The following is a 20,685-nucleotide window of genomic DNA, read 5'->3' as shown; positions in this document are numbered from 1 at the left end:
TGCGGTTTAGCTTTTTATCGTTTTCCAGCTCTGAAAATTAGAAAAAGATAAAAGGTAAATTACAAACCGAGATTAAACCGCATTAATAGAAATGGATGCACTTTCTACAGATATATAAATTAAGTTTCGATGATATATTTACGTACGCGGCCGGCCGACGACAAGGTAAACCTTTTTCTACGATTATACAACAGCGTTACGAGCAGCTGAAAAACGAGCCCTGCGTATGTGTGCGACGCAATAGACGCGTCTGCGTCTCCTACCGTTGACTGCGGGGGTTCCTTTTACGAGCGTTGCCAATAGTCGGTAGACGCACCCGGAGGCACTAAACTTGCGAATATTTCGAAAGGCAGCCCGTTATGCAATGACAATGTGGGTCAGCGCACAAGTCTGTCGCGCGTAGATTCATGTGCGCCACCGCTCGTACGTGTGTCTACTTGCCGGTACAGCCAGCCCCCCCGCGGGGCCGAAATAAGTGCACCTCGTAAAATAAAGTCCCCTCCCCAGAGCTGTGTATCTGCTGTGTCTGCGGCGGCAGCGCCGATCTTACAGTATCGCGACAATCCTAGATCTTGATCCCCCCCGCGCGCGTCGAATCCGCGTGGGCGTGCGAGCGTGTGTTCGCTGTCAGTCCGAGCCGTCAATCTGTCAGGTAGCGATAGGGGATATCGATAATCCCGATGTAACGTCGGTGCGATACCTGAACGGAGTAGCAGTCGCTTTTACAATGTACTGACGAGACTTAGTCTGTCAACCATTCAATCTTGCGCTTTTGTAATCCTTTGCTCGAGGCATGTGCGGGTCGACGAGCGCATTTCCTTCGAGGGTACACCCTGCATCGGAAACATTTTCAGAGACATAGATGCAGTAATTGCGAAAAAGATACTCATGCAATAACGAGTAAGTGACTCTGACCGTGTTATGCAGATAACATAAATAATAGCAACGTTTCATACGCGTCGAGTTGGATCTCAGTATCTGGTAATATTTGCATATACGTCTTTCTTTTACACAGCAAACCGCGCGATAACTTTTGGTCCTAAACTAAAGTCGAAATAGTACACGTAATTAAATTGATAATCTAATTTAATAATCTAATATTCCTAATTAAGCATCCTCTTGGAAACAAGCTGTAAACAATTATTGACGTTAGGTGTTTATATAAATTTAACGTTTCACACGTACATACATGTGCAGAAAATAAGGAATTTTGTAGCAGCAATAGAAATGTAAAATAAAGTCGGGGTATAAGATTGCACATACGCAAACAGAGTCCGCATCGCTTATTGCGATATTTATGCGAGCTCTACGGAACATTTACATTCGGCACGTCCGACAAATTCCTCTGATTTGTTTGAAAAATCCCAACACAGCAGCGCAATAAGAATCGAGTGGCGAACTGACGGTTCGCGTGGGCGGCGCACGTTTGTATGCGTGCGCGCGCGATTGTGTCTACGCGTGATCGCGGATAGCACCATGCGACGGACGTATACGCACGCGGCACGCTCGAAAATAGATCCACTATCGACATTTCGCTCCTCGCGACCATAAATTCGGCTGAAAAAATCGCGTATACGAAATAGTTTACAGACGTCGATTGCCGCCAGCTAAATATCCCGCGTTTGTTGCCGAATCGAATTGCATCTGTGCGAGAGTTACAGGCGTTCACATTTATTTTTTTTTCAACGCACACACTCTCCTCCTCCCCTCTCGCTCTTTTTTTACACGCTGTTAATTTTCTCCATTCTGCTAGGAGAAGAGGAATCGCATATCTTTTGCTATTTATCTCGAAACGAGAGACGATAGCGAAATTCGTTAGAGTCGTCACTTGCCGAAGAGCAATTTTCGGTCCAGCGCAAATTTGGCGTGGAAGTAAAGGACGACGACGACGACTTATTCCTCTATGCGCCGTGCGAAGAAAGCGTCACGATCCCGCTCTTTTTTCTTTCTCTCCATCTTCTTCTCTATTCCACCGAATTCCTCCTTTTCCCCGAGATCTCCATGAATTATCCCGCACTCGTTTCTCGAGCGCGTCGAAAGGAAAGTCGGTAAGCGAGAAGGGCGAGGTAGAATAGAAAGGTTCGTCGGGCTCGAACGAAAAGGGGGTAAGAGCGAGATCGGACGGGATGGGAGGTCGCACTTCCAACAAAGTAACCTTCGCGTAGTCTCAAAAATAGCCCGAGCGAGCGATCGAGTCGGCGATTAGAATACCTTCGGGTACCGGTGAGAAGATTGACCGACCGGAGGCGGTCTGTTTGAAAATAATTGCCGCGATGTTTCGACGTGGAGAAGTCGCAGATGAGCCCCCCCGCGGTCCGTTCGTTACGACTCGCGTTTTTTTTTTTTAGATCGCTGCTAGAGCTCGTCTATCGCGTGTCTTTCAACGTTAACTGCGAAGTCCGAGTGTCCAGGGATTACATGTCAGAAGTACAATTAGAAATTAATATACGTTTCGATAGCTGGTGATGTCAAGTCCAGGGAAAAAGGCGAACCATAAAGTTTAATAAGACGCAGTCGCGCTGTCACGACTTGTAAGAAGTTGAGATAAATATTTCGATCTGTTGGCCTTTGTAAATATTGAATAACTACACGTGAGAAGAATGTGTATGTAAGTAGCAGAAAAGAATATTTAAAAAAGAAACAATAAATAGCACGATTACGCATTACGGTGGCTTGAAGTATTGTTTCAATTTTGTGTTATTAAAATCAGTTACTGCTTAATCAAAGCATATTACACGTTTTATCTCGAGAGAATTTCTAAGAACAGACACAAGTATTATAAAAATATAAATTGCAACTGATAAGGATTTTTCTAATACTCTTATCCCTCTCGACGAAAGAATATGTGCATTCTGCACAATTTTGTAAAAATAATTAAACAATTTTCTAGTAATATTTATCTGCAATCTATGATGAATTTGTAATATACATGTAGAACGCAGAAAGCATTAAGAGCGTCAATTGTGGTAATTGGATTTTTATAATTGCTCGTCATTTCGCATATTTTATTCGTATATTTCATTACGTTTCGGTCTGAGCACCGGCATATTTTTGTCTGCGTTAAAAAGTTACGGTTGCAGTGCGGACTCTATCCGGGCTCGTACACGCGACATGGTACAATTTTTCATAGTGGTGCGAGCGATAATATTGTGAACTTGGCGAGTGTAAAGTACCAGAAACGCAGGCGGACTGTTGGTGTGGATGGAAGACGTTAATTTATCTCCCCACTTTTGTAAGGAACGTTATCGCACTGTAATTCGTTCATGCACGTCGACATTCTCTTAACGCAATTAATCCTGCTACTTGTGCAAGGAACACTTCGATATCAAAGAAAAATTAATTTTACACCCGCTTAATTATGATACCGAGGTGGCAATTTAAATGAGATATAAGAATTAATTTACGTAGTAAAAGTAGCGCTGAAATATATTTTATTACAGCTTTATTAATTTTTTCCTTCTTCAGTTCTAACAACTTCTTACAATATGCTGCAACGTATAAAGCTTAATCTTATCTATTTAATGCTGGGATTTAAATAAACTCTTTCTCTCTCTATCTTTTAAAATAATTTTCTTCAATTTATAATTGCATTTATATCTTATAACAATGATATGAGATTTATTGCACGCATGCTTAATACCAATTTTTTTTAATTGTATGCAATTCTCTCTTTCTCGAACAGTTGAAACGGCAGATAGTCTTTGCCTCTCTGTACTATTATAAATAAGCGTTACACGTTCGTTAGGCGGAAATAAAAGTTTTACGACTCGATCGAGAGGTCGTTTCTGGATTGCGAGGGTGGTCCAGATCGCGCGATCCATTTTTTTTCACAGGGGGTTGCGAAGAATCTAGTCACTATTACTGTGACATTGATCGCAGTCACTAGATTGTCTATTAAAGCTGTGTAACTATTTTTTTACTCACGCGCACCTATGAAACTTATCCTAGTGTTATTGCTTTAAAGTAAGAAATGTGAAAAAAATACTTTACTTACATAGCTACCGAAATTAATATATTTAATTTAATATCTTTTTGCAAATGCATTTTTGTAGTAATTGTATGCGCAACGTCACTTTAAAATAAAAGGTAATTTATTACTCACTGATAAGATTCGCAATAGCAGCGTTGTAGGTACATCAGTAACTATATACGTATGGTAAACTGTAAAAATACAAATATGTATATAATTATTATAAAATAATTATAAAATCGAAATTATTGTATTAAATATACTTTATATTTTTCAAAATAGATATTTATTAAAACAATTATATAGAATACTGAAAAAGTCTTTCTTTTAAATATGACCTCACAAAATTGTATACGTATGGTTTTGTCTCTAACACTTATTCGAATCCTCGTTCGAATCATTCGAATAAATAAAATGAAGGCACAGAACAGATGCTTTATTTTGCACAAGTAGCAAATAAAATAAAAATGTAAGACACTTACCTCACCATTTCTCCGCCGTTGCCCGATGCCTTCTTGGCCTCCTCCTCCTCCTCTCAGATTTCCTTGTTGCACTTACACAATACTCACTCGCGAAAATCATCGATCGCGCGAAATTTCGGGCACTCCCGTACGCGATGTCAGATACCGCGAAACGCACGAAATATTATTAACAAGTATCGCGTGATTTTCTGCCATACAGATTACTCAAACTAACGACTTGCATTTTCGATTCGGAAGAATAGGATAATGGATAAAACACTTTTGATTGGCGCTATAAAATACAACGCGAGCAACGGAAGCATAATCTGCGGTAAAGAGCGAATTACAGCGCGAACGCCGAAGTCGTACAAATTTCTCTCTTTTCCCGAAAATGGAACAGATTACACGAAATCGATAGATAATTAAAAGCGCGGTGCGTAAACGAGATGTAACCGCGACAAAGTATCACGTTTTACATCCATATTTTAGATGAGTTAGTCTCGTGAAATATCTACGTGTACGTTGATAAAGAGCCGTCGCCTCGACATGCAATTCGTTTCTTATTACAAGTTGGAGAAACTTAATAATTAATCGAGGAACGTTACTTGTTACTGATAAAGGTGTGCAAATCAATAGTGTTTTATCCCAGCATTCATCGCGATCGAGTCTTGGAAACCGATAACGCAAAAGTAATAACACACACGGAGCGACTCTCGCCACTGCCTGCCGGCTCGACGTTCGGCGGGCGAATGATAGCGCGGCGACCTTCAGCCCCTTCAGGTACACGATGGCACGCAAAAACATCGTACGTCACCGCGCCGAGAGAAAAACAACTACGAACGTTGAGAATTCGGTGTCTTTTTTTGTTCCGTGACTGTTACTACGTTTTGTGTATCATTCTGCGGACTTATTGGTACCGATTAAATAAACGATTAATTCTGTTCAATCGAGAAAATGTATCGGGACCAAAATCATTGTTACTTAAAATCTCACTACTAATATTAGAGATTTTACCTCAACAGTTGGTGTATACAAATGTGTATTTTTTAAATTGCAAATCTTCATTTACCATGAATCGAAAAGGGAAGCAAAGCACACCGCGCTTCGAGAAAACGAATCGGCATCGCGGAAAAGAGGCCTCAACTGTTCGACATTTTAGTGTTCCTATTTTGAAACGTCATTTTGGACTTTTCGTCTCGTGTCTACGAAATAAAATGGACAACTTTCTATGGAAACTATCTTTTTCTCAATGAAAACGCACGCGTTTCAGAATACTTATTTCGCGCGGCTCCCTTCTTTCAGCCGTTATGAATAATCGTGCACTTTACGAGAAAGTTCTGGCCACGCAAGAAGTTTGTTCCGCGAAGTTACTGACCGCCTAACATCCTTTTAACTTAGAATCTGGTGTCCTTCGGATAACCACATTAAATCTGTCAGCGGATGCCGCATTCCTCGCCGCTGCCGAACTGCTCCACGAATCGAACGTCTTTAAATGATATCCTTAAAGGGGCAAATGCCTCCGCGTAACAGTAGACCTCTTTTCACCCTCGGGCTACAAAACACATCGTCCCATTTGGATCCCGAGCGACGTAGATCTAGACGACCGAGATCTCGTCCCGATTGGTCAAACTCGAAAACATTTTGACCGAATTCGAAGCTCCTTCGACGTCCGGATAGAGAGGATCTCCCGATGGAGACAGCAGGTCAGACGTTGAGTGCTAGCCTAGCATACAGCGCCAGCATTCGTAGGAAGCTTCGCTGCAGGGTGCGCGGCGGCTACCGGGAGGTGATAAAGGGGGAGGGGGAGTTGGTTGAGGAGGATGACGAGGGGGGAGGGTGGTAGTTGTCGGCAGTACGGCGAAGGAAGAGGCGGAGGAGCATCGAGAAAGAGAGAGAGAGAGAGAGAGAGAGGGAGGGGGGCGGGGGCGGGAGAGTGAGTAAAAGAGAAGCCGAGGTCCGTCGGTATCGATCGGGCGTCTGCGGTAGATTGACACGTGTCATGGCCGCCTCTCTCTCGGTGCCGGAGAGAACGAAAGGAAAGCAGCGGGCGAGAGAAGGACGGCGCGGCCGCCGTGAGAAGCTGCGGAATAAGGGTGAAGGAGCGAGAAGGAGCGCCGACGGCGGCATAGCGGCGGGTGGCGCGCGGCGCGGCGTCGAAGGTGGAGGAGGACGACGCGAGGGCCGTCGAGTGGGTGGCTGGCCGGACGGGGGCGGCGGGCGGGCGGCGGAGGAGGGGGGGCAGGGGGTCGAGGGAAAAGGACATTAAGGTGCGTAATAGCCAGCGGGGCGAGCGCGCACCGCCGCGGCATCGATTAGACAGAGGCTCCCTCATCCCATTGCTAGAATGCAGCCCACCCTCTCCTCTTCCTCCTCCGCCACCTTCAACCACCCACCCACCCGCTATCCGCCCCCTCCCCCTCCCCCCGCCACCCCTCGACGCAGGGGTCCCCACGACCACCCATCCTCCACCTACTCCGTCGAACTGGAGAGCCCCCGAGTACGTGCTCTACATACACACTCGCGCGCTTATGTCAGTTCCTGTCCTGCTGCCGGCGCTGCCACTGCCGCCGCCACCGTTGCGAGGAGGAGAAAGAGAAAGAGGGAGAGAGAAAGAGAGAGAGAGAGAGTGAGAGAGTAAGAGAGTGACGGAGTGAGAAAGGGAGAAAGAGAGACGGGAGAGCGAGAGCGGTGGGCCTGGGGAGAAAAAGAGACAGTGGCTACGGCGAAGGGTGGCCGAAGCCACCTCTCTACCTATCCCGTGGCACCTATACACGCGCGTCGGGGACACCAACGTCTAACGTCGTTATAAACATTAACGGAGCGGCTCAATATTCCCCGGACCTTGCATCCCCCTGCGTCTACCTCCGGTCCACGTCCCTTCTCAGGCAAGCAGGCCCCCTTCCTCCTCCCCCGCTTGCCGGACGCTCGCATGCGGCGAGCTCACCTTGCTACAGTTTCCGGGTCCTCGGTTGACCCTACGCAAGGGTCACCTAGTTGGTATGCCTCGGACGACCGAAGTCGAAAGGGTGTACTCGCCACTTCTTAGCGAATGTACGAAACATTGAATGGTACTTGCGGCGTAACCAGCTCTCGGACACCACCCGTCCGTCCGATACGCGGCCCTTTGTCCAAGACCGCTTCTCTCCCCGCGCCGGCAATAAACAAGCTCAGAAATTGAGACACCAGCGCAGCGTCTTTCGTTTACGTTGGGATATTCAAGTCCGGCGGAAATTATCAATGAAGAAAAATGTTTCTTACGTCTATTGAGTCGTCGCACTATAGAAAAATTTGCCTCGAACATCCGATCTCGTGACTTGACACGTGAATATAAATAATTTTCGAACGTTCGTTACGTGACAAAGTTTAAAATTAAATTTCTCCAGACAGAGCACGCGTAATGATGATTGAACGTAAATTGGAGGAGGAGCGTTACGCGACCAAGTCAGAAATTGAAAAGGATCGATCCTCGCGTATCATTCCGATCGAACCTCCAGTCCTAACGGCGAAAGATCGAAACGGGACAATAAATGGCTCGCCGGAAATTGTAATTGGAGGCAGAGAGAGAACCGAACGTCCGCCGTTCCTCTTGCAGATACAAACAAGTCGAGCAGAATTACGTTAGGGAGATTCGGTCGATTTCATACGATCACTCGGTGGATCTCATCGTTCTCGAGCCGGGGCGAGGAGGAGAGCGATGAAAAGGAGGTTAAGAGAGTCTGCGGGAATAGAGCCCGTGGTCGCTTACGGCTTCGGTTCGGGATCGTCTAATTTCGTTCGACGAGTCCCGCAAGGATCCTTCTCTCCGTCGTCTTCGTCGTCGCCGTCGTCTTTCGCTCGCTCTATTCGGACTTCGATTTCGGTGACGGGCTCGGCGCGAGGCCGACGCACTCGTGTTCGAGGGATCTGATTATTGTTAATTATAGCGGGCATTAAGAGCGAGGGTGGGTGCGGCACCCTCGATCATTCCGGCCAGATTAGCGATGATGATCGAAGGCGCGATAGATATTGGTCCCCACGGATATATCGCGCTGATCTTTTTATTTTAGCGAATCGCGTTGCTAGTTGCAGCCATAGAATGTGTTATTCTATGAAGTAATCCGTTCTTTTACAGTGACGCTTTTTAATTTTACGGCGCTATTAAAATGCTGGGATATACACTGCCGCTCGTAATTTTATTCGAAACTTGAAGAGTTAACGAGGCATAGAGGATTACGATCCGGGAAAAGTAATATTTATTGATAAGAATAATTGCAAATGATGAGCTTATAGACTATAGGTTATAGTATAATAATATTTAATTAAAGGATTATTCATTAATTCTCATTTAAATAATATTCATCAGTATGCGCACTCGTTGCTTTGATTACTGCTTTGCAAACTCTTTGCGTTTGTTGAAATTAATTTCACTGTTGTTTCTGCTATTTTATTCTACGCCGCTTAAAATTTCTTCCATACGTCCTCTTTGTCCACAGGGAATATAGATTTTAATAAATAAAATAATATCGCGATTTAAGAATAATTCGATTGGATAGTTCGATAAACATTGTTTTAACAATGTAAATTTAGTACAATTGCGATCAATATACTGTACAAACAGTTAATTATTCTAATAAAGTATCATCTGTGCTAACGGAATAACAGTATTGGACTTCGGTGTAAAATATAAAATATCTATCGTTGGAATAATTATGTGTATGGCGTATATCTCTCTGTTTATGATATTCATATAATATACAATCATTTTATACTGTACTATTTTCCCTCCTTCGTACATCCATCTGTGTAGAAGTCAAAGTTATGGAGACGAAAATTATCGATTAGGGGGAGAAAATTATAGACCAATATATAATGCAGAGCCGTGAAAAAAATCTGCGTATATTATTTCTGACACAGTAACGTCCTGTAATAATACGCTATTGCGGTAAATTGGTATCGAATCATGCGGCAAACTACGTTCTATCAACAAGTATTATTTATTTCTCGCGTCTCCCCCCCCCTCCCCCCGCGCTCTTCACGATTAGATCACGTGAGATGGTTTCGAGGGGCAATCTCGCGTTTACACGTACATCGTTGGCAGCAGGTGCGCGTCCTTTTTCCGCACCGCGATCGGTAATTAGGGATTACTCATCGACGATCCTCGATCAACGACGACAACGAAGCAGCACTATAGGAAGCGCTACGACCATGGATATTACATTGACGTATCGGCTCCTCAGCCACGTTCGCGCGGACATTACCCAATTAACGGCCGTCCTTGTTTTTTCGGCAAACACCCGTAAATCTCGGCGTGAATCTGGCCGTCCGCTTTATCCGCGATACTCGTGGCAATCGTCCTCCTTATTAATGTCGCACACGTGTTACATACGTGACACGACGGATTTGCGCGGAATCGCTCGGGTTTCGAGGGATCTCTAATCCGCCGCTATTCGTGGTTCTTATTAAGGCCTCTTTATTTTGATTTATCGAGTTAGTTTTGCTTACGGTCGACATCGCAATCGCCCGATCCATTAGTTACGCGATTATCGCGAATATACGGTACGTCCCGCCGTCATTCTTAAGGCAATCTTTGATGAATCGGGTTTCATTGTTGTCATCGGGAGAAAATTTCTAAATTAACTGCCCGATGAACCAATTGTCTGAGAAATTGATTCGAGCTTGCGAGTTTTTCAACTAGCAATTTGCATTGTTTCTTGTTGCCGGTGAAAATACGTCGTGTAATAAATTTGCAAATTCATCCTTTCAAACGTGGAACGTTGCCGAATACGCCGCGTACGGTGTATCAAATTTATGTAAAATGCCAAGAGGTATCTTGAACTAGAAAGAATTATCAAATATTACAGTTGCTGCGAGTAATAAGGTTACAACGCAGTGTCTTGCTTCAACGGTTTCCGTTACAGAGTATCTGATATCGGGAGAACGAATTGCAAAAAATTCCCCGTGGAATTTGATCCGAAGTTTGCTCTTTAAAGGTATATCGACAACAGGGGAATAATCCACGGAGGGCGCTCGTTCGGATCCCTTCTGTTATGCGGCCACGCGTGATACCCAACATCCGATCGAGGGCGGTTAACCCGGGCGCTAAGTTGGTTACGTCGTAACGGAAACATTTTTGCAACTTCCCGACTATATGCAAATCGAATTTTGGTCACGTCAAAAGTAAACTACGAACGACGACGAAACCGGGATCCGGAGCCGGGATATTAGTCGATCGGCAGAGAGAAAGAAAGAGGAAGGGGGGGGAGAGAGAGAGAGAGAGAGAGAGAGAGAGAGAGAGAGAGAGAGAGAGAGGAGCAAAACGAGACGACACCGACGAGCCGTGTTTCGGAGCCGGATGGAAATTTCATTCGCTAGTTTTCTCCGCTTAATAAGACGAGAGACGGAGCCACGAGGTCGCTGCCGGTTTGCAGACTTCGGAAAGGGGAAACAGAAAGGGCGCAACAAGGGCGGGGGTGATGCGGAGGACGCGCACGGGCTGCACGGTGGGAAAGGGGGGGACGCGGCGAAAAGGGAGAGACCCGGCGGGGGATGCAGAGGGGCGGCCAGGACTGGGAGGCGAAGTGTCGTCGTCCGAATAACGGCCAAGCGGCATCGACCGATCTTCCTGCCCCGCACGAAGCGTCAACTTGTTTCCCTTCTGCTGCGCGAATATCGGACCTTCAATTTGCCCACTGCGGTTCGCTAACGCGATTGTCCTCAGCGAGCTGTCCATGACGCGGTTGTTGCGTGACGCGTGATCAGGGTATGACGGCTAAACGGTTCTCGAATTCACTTCGCGATGGTGCACGCGCTCGAAACCGCGAGCAAATGAATTCCTGCTGTCATATTAGGAAACGAGATGAAATAAGTCTGAAAAAAAAATTTATATATCTATAATTTACAATATAATCGAAATTCGAGTTTGCTTATTGTCACCAGTAATGATTCAAAATTGAGACGGGAAACTTATTAGTCAACCCAACTGGCTAGTTATTTTATTAGTTTATTACACAACGGTTTGACTCTATTCGTTTGGGTCCTTTTCGAGTGATATTAAGTCAGTCATCGTCGTGGAATAAGACAGAGTAGAGTTATAAAATATATGCATACGTGTGAGCACTGTGGTTGCTGGGCTCCAACTAATTTGTTAGTGACTAAGAAATAAACAAAAGTGGTAATTATATATATCGCCAGTAATTTGAAACCAAATTTCATAAGATTCAACGACCTACACTGGCCAATGTTTTTATTTAAAAACCAATTGCAACGTTTCGGCTCCGGGTTTGGGCCCTTTTCAAGTGATCTGAAATCGCAAATTGCAAATTTATATAACAATGCTGAAGGCCTATCGTAAATCAACTATAAATTCATACCTTAGTAATAATCACTGTGTCATTAGTCAATCATTTGGCCAATACCATTCCACTGAGTGACGAACTGAGTAAAGACAAGAGAAAAGTTTTGTTCTTTTGTTCTTTCACCGCAGTTTCATCCGAGCCCGAGCAATGGAAGGCTACGAGGAAGACGACGACACCCACTTCTGCATCAAGTGTAACTTGACAATCCACGGGCTCGACAATTATGTGCGGCACCGTCGGTCGAGCTGCCGGCCGTCCAACGTTAAAATCGAGATTGTTCACGAGCCACCGTCGACGCCGACGACGGTGTCCTATCCCGAGATCCTGAACGCGGACGCGTTCTTCAGCTCGCTGGAATTACAGAGCAACGCTCGCCGTGCGCCGACTTTGTTGGACAACAGTCGAAAGTTCAAGAAAGATGACAAGAGGAAGAAGGACCAGAAAGGCCAGGTGGATGGTGACGAGACGAAGGATAAGCTTAACAGTATGTTACCCGCCGTCAGCGATCTGGACGAGCCACCGGATCTGTGCATCCAGTCCCTCAAGCAGACCGCTCTCGAACGCAAGAGGCACGAGAATCAGCAGAGTTGGCTGGATGATACTATTCTCGCCGACCTTGCTTTGGGGAATAGCGCGAACAAGGAGCTGGCGAGATACGACTTCGAGTACGATGACTCCGAGGACGACATGCTGGAGGAGGAATTGGAGGTGGATTCCTATTCAGATTCGGATGACGGCGAAAATCGGGAGCGCCCGCCGCGTGATCACACCGGCGGAAAGTGGAAGCCCGGACTCGACGATTTGCCGCAGGACATGCCGCATATGCATGAGGAGGACGACGATCATCAGGAACATCCACCGCCGACGTATACCGGCGGCAAATGGCGACCCGCGGAGACGTCGCAAGTAAGAGGGAAGAAAAAAAAAAGATTTATTTCAGGAACATGGGAAATTTCGTAGTTTAAATTGTATAGTTCGAAAGCATTTTCACTTGGAGCACACGAGTAACAGTTGCCCCAGGAAAATATAAATCAAACGCGACGGAGAAACCAAGTTGACGCGCGACTTTTTAACCGAAATTTAATTCGATTCTCGAGAGTCATTCTGCGTATCGGCCGTGCGTCCGATATGCAGTGTGATTCCACGAGCGTACGCGACCTCGCGCGAGCGATGACGATTTGTTGAACAAAGAGACATCGACCATTACAGAAGGTCGAGGAATACGAAAGCAAGGACACCTCCGGACAGCCGCCGCCAGGACACACGCGAGGGAAATGGGTACCGGGTGCACGAACGGATATCGAGTCGGGATATTGGTGCAATCCTTGCGGCAGGAAGCTCGCCTCACGATTGGTCTACAACAGGCATCTGCTCTCTGATTTGCACGCCAGGAGGAGCATTAAGGAGCTCGACGACGGTCTCCCTCTACGGCGCGGAATAAATTCGCACGCGAGAGTATCCAGAAGAGTGTCCACTCGTAGGCAGTCCTCGTTTACGACGGTAATGGTCTCCTTAATAACCTGTTACGCGTGATTAAAATCAACAGTTTGAACTTCTGTTTGCTTATTTAGAAAATAATGCTCTTCTTCTGTTAGATAAGAAATAATATGAATTTTATCCCGTTAGATAAGAAATTATTTCTATGAATTAATTATTAGTTACCAGCGGCGATTACAATTTTATCCTTATTTTATTAGCATTTTTCTTTGAAAAAAGTTTCTAAAGTTAATGAGATCCGATAAAATTGCGACTGAAAGACCGCTCGAAGCTGCGCGTTTCTTACTTAAGGCACATAAAGATTTAAGAAAACTTTGTTCGATTTCTTACGAGATAATGCGCATTGCGTTTCAAAAATATCGCGCGACGTTGACTCTTCAGAAAGCACCGTGGAAGCGAAAATATATTTTCAAATGTAAATAACAACAGCAGTTCTCCGAACGGCGCGGACGCGACAATTTTTAAAAATCTCTAATGCAAACTGCCCAGTTAAGTCACGCTGTGTTATCAGAGGACGAAAGAGGAGCCCGAGCCGAAGAAAGTTAAGAAAGGTCTGCGCCGAAGAGAGAAGGAGATTCTTCTCTGCGAGATGTGCCGCGCGCGCGTGAGGAGGCCTCAAATGGGTAAACATTTGCTCTCCCATTACCATTGCCGTGTGTCAGGTGTCCTCGTGAATCCTCGCAATCCAAATGTACGCCGTTTCCTTCTGGAGCACATAGCGAACGTGGTTCGACAGAGCCCCTTCCAGTGCGCCCCTTGTCGCTTTTACTGCAACACCGAGGACACGTTCCTACTTCATTGGCGGTCTGATCTTCACTCCGAGACCGTAGAACAGGTGAGTGGCCGCGCGTTAATCGAAGGCAGGCGCCAAAGGACTTTTCGGGTCAAGATTAAAATCGGCGTATCCGCGTTTTTGTCCGCATCGCATGCGCGTATTATGCACAATCACGCGTACGATTCCTGCACCTGTCGACGAGTCATTACTCGTCGAACATTAAATAGATGAGAAACGAATAAAACGGACTTAATTGACTCGTGCATCCGGACGTACAGTTGCACAGAAAGAGAGAGAGAGGGACTCCTCGTAACTTTTTCCTTTCTCTTCCCTCTCAGATCGGCGGTAGTTGCCGATGCACTCCGTGCAACTTCTGGTGCGAAGACAACACGACAATGGAGTCTCACCTTCTCAGTACGAGTCATCGTGACGTTGTATCGATGATGAAGGGCTCCGTGCCGGTGGTAATTAGTCGTCAACGTACGTTAGCCTGCGGCAGTTGCGATCGGCAATTCCGATACAACTTCCAGCTGCGGTTGCACGCCAAAGAGACCGGTCACACCGCAAGTCACACCGCGTCGGACGCGTATCAGCAGCGTATCAAATGCGATCTATGCCCCCAAGTCGTCCGTTCCCTGGTCGCGCTTCAACGTCACGTGCTGACCAGTCACGTCGCCAAGGACGAGGAAAAGGGCGAGGTCGCGGCGGCCGAGCGGCCGGCGCCGTACTTCTGTTCCTTCTGCTCGATGAACTTCACCACCGCCCAAGAAGCGGTTCTGCATCGGAGAACCTCTAGTCACAAGGAAGCTGTGAAAGCGCGCAAGAGTGAGGAGGGTCTGCTGGAGACAGTGCGGGAGTGCCCTCACTGCGACCGGAAGCAGCCGAATCTCGCGGCGCACAAGAGTCATCTCCTTCTGTGCCATCCGGAAATTTGCCACAGGTAATTTACCGTGTTCTGCGCTGGCAAATTATTCACCTAACAAGTTGCGCGACATTGCCATCGTAATTCTTTCATTTGTAGAATAGAGCAAGAACTATATCGTTTTTAATTATATAATATTTTCAAGGCGTTGCAAATTTCTTCTTTAACAATTGAGCATATCTTGATGCACAAATCTCGTGTATAATTTGTAACATTGGACACCTCGCATATAGCTTTAATGCCGTATTTCGTAACCTTTTCGATCAGATGTCCTCGATGCGGCATGCTTTTCGCCCTGTCGCAAGACGTCACCAGGCACACGCGAGAGGGTAATTGTCTCAAGAACGATAAGTCGGACGCGGCTGAGGCGGAAAGCGCGGAGAACAAATGGAAGTGCAAGGTTTGCATTTTCTCGACTGGCTCCAAGGCCGAATTTATTTTTCACGAGGCCCTGCACGCCGGTGCCGTTCAAGATACGGACAAAGGGGCGTCCGGCTCGAGCAAATTGTTGCCGAAATATAAGTGCCCGAGTTGCGCGAAAGCTTTCCCGAAAACGTCGCTGCGGAATCACATCAGGCAGCATACGGGGGAGAAGCCCTTCCCGTGCGTCAAGTGTTCGATCTCGTTCTCCAGGCGATCGCATCTCGTCATTCACCAGAGGATATGCAATATTTCGTCGAAATCTCTCGACAAAACCGGCCGTCGGCGGAGCTTCATCTGTTTGCATTGCAAAGAAGGCTTCTACACAAAGTAAGTGACAATTTTATCTGTTAATTTTTTTGACTAAAATTACGAGACGTGCCATATCTTGTACCAACTTACGTTCCAAGACTTTCGTCCATAGTTTATAGACATTCATTTCACAAATTTGGGAGCTACAGAATTTTTAACATACAACCGGTTGAAGCATACATTTTTTTAGTAGGTGCAAAAGTACGCAGGTAGATCGACGGTTTAATTTAGTAAACTTGTTAAAATTACTTGATATTTTTGACGAAAGTTTGTAATTTATTAATTTTCTTGAAATTTATTATGCCAAATCGTGTGAAAAGTAGTAACATTAGAGAAATATTACGATATCTAAGAATTAAGTAATACTTGCGGAACAAACATCGCACAGAAGTTATGAGTTGGACATGTGTTTTGTGTGAGAAATTTTTTACACTGTCCGCTATGGGGTATTGCGCAGATTGGACTGCGATAATAATGATTCAAAGAGAAAGGAGCTCATCCGCATTTACAATCGAGCATAATCGCCTTTTGCTCTCAGACTCGTAAGTCATTTTCGAGTAATGTATCTATCCATCTAAATGATCTTTTCACTTAGTTCTTTATCGCGAAATTATTTAGATCGATCTGACGATCGACATAAATTTACTCTCTAAAACGCTGGCTTAGACTTTTCGACTTGCTCATTCTTGACGCGTGATACGCTATTTTTCCCCGCAGCGTGACCGTTTCGTAATAAATAAAGGATAGCGTATTCGGGAGTAAAAACACCCTCCGGCAATAAAAGCGCTCGCCGCGAGCCGGAACCGCGAAATGTTCACGCGGTCATAGTAAAAGTGTCCTCGCTGCATAACTATAAAATGAAGGAGCGTGGCCCAACGCGGAGGAGACCAGGCAGAGCGGATCGAAAACGCGAGAGAAAAGAAGCGGGACGAGCCGCGAGGCGTTTGCGAGCTGAAAAGGGAGAAGCAAACGGGTTAGAAGGAAGAGACGCGCGCTCGTTGGCCCGACAACGGGTGTCGTATTAACATCTCATAGCAATGTATATGAACCCGCCGGTCATTTCGCTATTTAACGGGCCTCCATTATATAGCGCTGGTACACATCGTATATTTCTGCAATGCCGACATATGGGAGCGCGGTCTATACGCGCGTTAACACGAGATATCATAAAATTAAAATACACAGATATCAGCGAGTCGATAAGCTTTAACGTTTTATTACGCCGTTTCTGACAATACATTGAGAAACATGTGGCGCATAAAAGTACACTTTTCTACCATCTGGGCGTGCGTACGTGGATACTTGGCTTGATCTGAGACAACTCTATTACGAGAAGGTAATTTTTTCATATTTTTCTTAGGAGCGTGATACGAAATACAGCGCCAGAACAAAGCGCACCTCTCGCAGATCACGAGGAGTGTTCCACTCTGCTGTAGATAGATCAAAATAAAAATGCGAAAGACATGTTACTGAGGTTTCTGATGAAATTCCCTCGTAGACGAGAATTATTAGAAGAAAGCTCCCTATTAGGAGATAGGCTTCTAAAGTGAGATAGCAGGTTTTCAACGTCCAAATTCAATGACAAATCTTTTTTCGCGACGATTACACGATCTAACAATGAATTTTCCACTAAACAGATCTCACTTCAAGAGCAATAAATTCATATAGACGACGCTTGTTCATTTAACAGAAACCGCGCTATCTCATAATAGGGGACTTTCCTATAAATATTAACGAAAGAGCAAATAAATAAATTTTCAATAGCCATTTCTTTTTAATGAATATTAAAAGCCTATAATGAACGTTAATTTATTCTTGAACCTCAACAGTGTATCAACAATGTATCGACGAATAACGCACGTGCGCGGCTACCGGAGCGCGGATCATTTCGGTGTTTAACGGGCTGGCGTTACGGCGAATATATACTCCGTGTCCCTTTAATACGCGCGCCAGGTGAGCGCCACCGCGGTCGCTTCGCGGTGGTGTTTGTGTGCCGCTCGTGCGACACACAAGTATTAAACCATCGCCCGGCTGTAGAGCGGCCGCTATAAAGCAAATGTTAACACCTTGGCTCCGCCGCCTCGCTTCTCCTCTCCCTGTCCCTCCTCCGCCCCCGCCGTCTCCTCGGGGTCCTCGCCGTACACGCATTACCTTCTGTAACGGCGCCTATTCAACATCCAGCCACCGTCCTATTCTCACACCCGGCGTCCCCGAAGCCGAACGACCGGCCAGAAGTCTCGACATGCGGCCACGAACCACCGAGGGTTTCGCTTAATGCCGCGATTCCGACCATTCCGAGGGATTACGTTTGACCATCGTCGTTCGGGACACCCTTTAGCGCACGCTCCATCGCTCGTACCGCTATCTTTTTTTTTCCTCCTCCTCTCCCCATCGCTTCACTGATGCTGATTCGTCTTCCGACAAAGTTTCCCGCGTCAAGTGTTTGTCGCACTTAGGAAAATTGGCGAGTTCTGGATTATTGAATCGCGATACTTTAAAATCCCTTAGAATAACGTACTAGATCAATTGTCCCGACTACTGGTGCGCACTAAGGATTCTTGTATCTGCTATCGGAATACAGATAACTTTATGGGAGAACGCTATTTTCGCGCATAACGTGGACGGCTCGCGCTCGTGCGTGAGGGAGTTTCGCCGCGGAGACCGCGATTACGTCGTGGCGCGCCGTAAGAAAGTCGAAACTAGTTTTGCAAAGTTCCGACGAGTCTTCAAATTATTTAATCGACAAATTTTACGACCTTGCTCAGGCTTATCCCCGAAAATCACTCTCCACCGAGAGGCTCTCGGTATCACTACTGCAGCAAACTCGGACCATCTCTATGCAGACACCCTATAATCTTCCTTAGGGCTTTAGCTTACTGCAGCGTGGTACGCGGGATCGACGTACCTGGAACTCGACATCTCGTTCCGAGCGAAAGGAGTTAGAAGTTCCAGCAAGCCACCTTGATTAGAACCCTCTCCACCTCTTCTTGTCGCTTCCACTTCGTCTTGTAATAGAAAAGGGCCGACCAGGAAGGAGTATATGCGTCATCTCTCCTACGAGGACCAGTTGGCAAGCTCGTTTGTTAGCTCCAAGATGAGGCGTGTTCGTGGAAGAATAACGCGCCGCGGTAGTAAAGGGAGACCACGAGGAGCGCGCTATGACGGCGCGAGAGAAAAACCTTTTACAGGCGACAACTAGGAAGTCCCGAGGCTTGACCTTTACCGTTAAGACGTACCTTAATTCTCGTCTACGCGAGAATTTCATCAGGAACTTCAGTAACATCTCTTTCGCATTTTCATTTCTACAGCAGAGTAGAATACTTCGGCGTCAACTGCGAGAGGTGTGCTTTGTTCTAGTAATATGTCTCGTATCGCGCTATTAACAGAAGTATGAATAAGTCAAGGGGATAACCGCTAGCTAAAATGTTGTCCCACCGATTACACGATTTCATTACATTTCACACGATTTCATCTGATTACAAATAATTTTTTTATACCCCCATGAAAAAGTAATGAAATATGCAAAATATATTTTTAATACATAATCTAATATATAAAATAGATATTGGAAATATTAGAATATATATGAAATATATGCCTGCATATATAAAATTAAATCATTTTTTGCCGTTTAAAATATATGATGAATATAAGTAAAGAAGGTATATTTTTACTCTACTCAAGAATATATATATGTAGAAATATTTTCTATATATGTGCAATTTATGTAACACATATATTTTAAAATATATATGATATATGTATATTTTCTCATGGGGGTATGCACGTTTAAAAATAGGCGACATTGTTACGAGCCGTTAGATTTCCTCAAAACACTATATGTGATTTTACTAATAAGTATTTGCTTGTAGAGGTAATTTCAATTGAGATTGTAGAAAACGTGTTTTCTTGTTTCTCATTTTTCCCACCAGTCTAACCGTGCTCTTAACGAGAAGTAACTTTGTATTTGTATCTACTGTTTATTGTTCTAAATTTGCGCGCAAAAGTGTATCGAATACTGCAGTCTTATTATGAAAAAAAATAATACGCGCTTATAGACGTGAACTACGATATATATTTGGATATTCTCTAAAAAAAAAGTAAATTTTTTGGGAAAATAAAAACAAGTTGAGAAAATGTTCAAATTTAATGTTCATTCTCTAACAAGTGAAGAAATTTGAAAATGAAGGCAAAACGATTACATGGAGATTTCGTAAGGATTTCATAATGATTTCGGAGACGCTGTCCCGTGATTACATTAAGTGATTATCCCCTTGGAATAAGTACTTGCGCAGCTTATTTTTCATATTATATAATTTGCTTTATATACTTTGAAATAATCGTCGCAGCTCTAAACTTACCTCGCGATCGGGTAAAATTGTACGTTTCGTGAAAGAGTTACGATAAGTACCAAGTGTCTCTTTGTGAGACACTTAGCGAGATACGCTTTCCGCGAGCGTGTTGGGGCGCGAAAACGCGTATAGCGAGATGTTATCGCGCGCGAAAAAGATTTTTCGTAATGCGCGAAAATGTGCGCGAGCCGCACCGGTCAGGTCAGCGCTGCGGTATCCGGCGGTGGAAAAAAAAGAATTGTAATCGAGCGGAGATTTAGAAGAGGAGGAAAATAAAGGAAGAAACCAATTACGAGAAGACGAGCTCGCGCAGCGACGGATCGCGGCAGTAAGCGATTCCTAGAATACGCACGCATCTTACGATGTATGCGCATATTCAAGATAGTACGTCATACGTGCGAGCTACTAACTGCACGATTTATTTCCTCTCGCAGCAAGAAGTGGGAAAGAAGCAACAAGAAGATTCGAAGGGAACGTACTCCCGAGAGACAGTTTCACATGTACCCCGCTCGGATTTTTATTAAAATAATAAACGAAACTGTTGCACAAACGCTGATTGTAATTGACGACGGAATTTCTATTGAACTCGCGGCAGAACAGAATAAACCGCAAAAACGGGAAATAGAATTTAAAAAAATTGAT

At 45.1% G+C, this 20,685-nt stretch overlaps 1 protein-coding gene across 1 annotated transcript in view; it reads left to right on the top strand.

The window, feature by feature from the left end:
- Positions 1 to 20,685, top strand: part of LOC105561047 (zinc finger protein 600) — a 56,955-nt gene that overhangs the window by 6,956 nt on the left and 29,314 nt on the right. The window contains exons 2-6 of the mRNA XM_012010694.1: positions 11,894 to 12,671; positions 12,975 to 13,265; positions 13,774 to 14,097; positions 14,376 to 14,977; positions 15,227 to 15,709. Coding sequence (XP_011866084.1) covers positions 11,913 to 12,671; positions 12,975 to 13,265; positions 13,774 to 14,097; positions 14,376 to 14,977; positions 15,227 to 15,709 — 2,459 coding nt within the window. The 5' untranslated portion in view covers positions 11,894 to 11,912. The remainder of the gene's footprint in view (positions 1 to 11,893; positions 12,672 to 12,974; positions 13,266 to 13,773; positions 14,098 to 14,375; positions 14,978 to 15,226; positions 15,710 to 20,685) is intronic.

This window comes from Vollenhovia emeryi, unplaced genomic scaffold, assembly GCF_000949405.1.
Source record: "Vollenhovia emeryi isolate VEMERY1.0 unplaced genomic scaffold, V.emery_V1.0 DF939213.1, whole genome shotgun sequence".
NCBI classification, from domain to species: Eukaryota; Metazoa; Arthropoda; class Insecta; order Hymenoptera; family Formicidae; genus Vollenhovia; species Vollenhovia emeryi.
The sequence above is the reverse complement of the archived record's forward strand: the minus strand, read 5'-3'. Positions and strand labels throughout refer to the sequence as shown.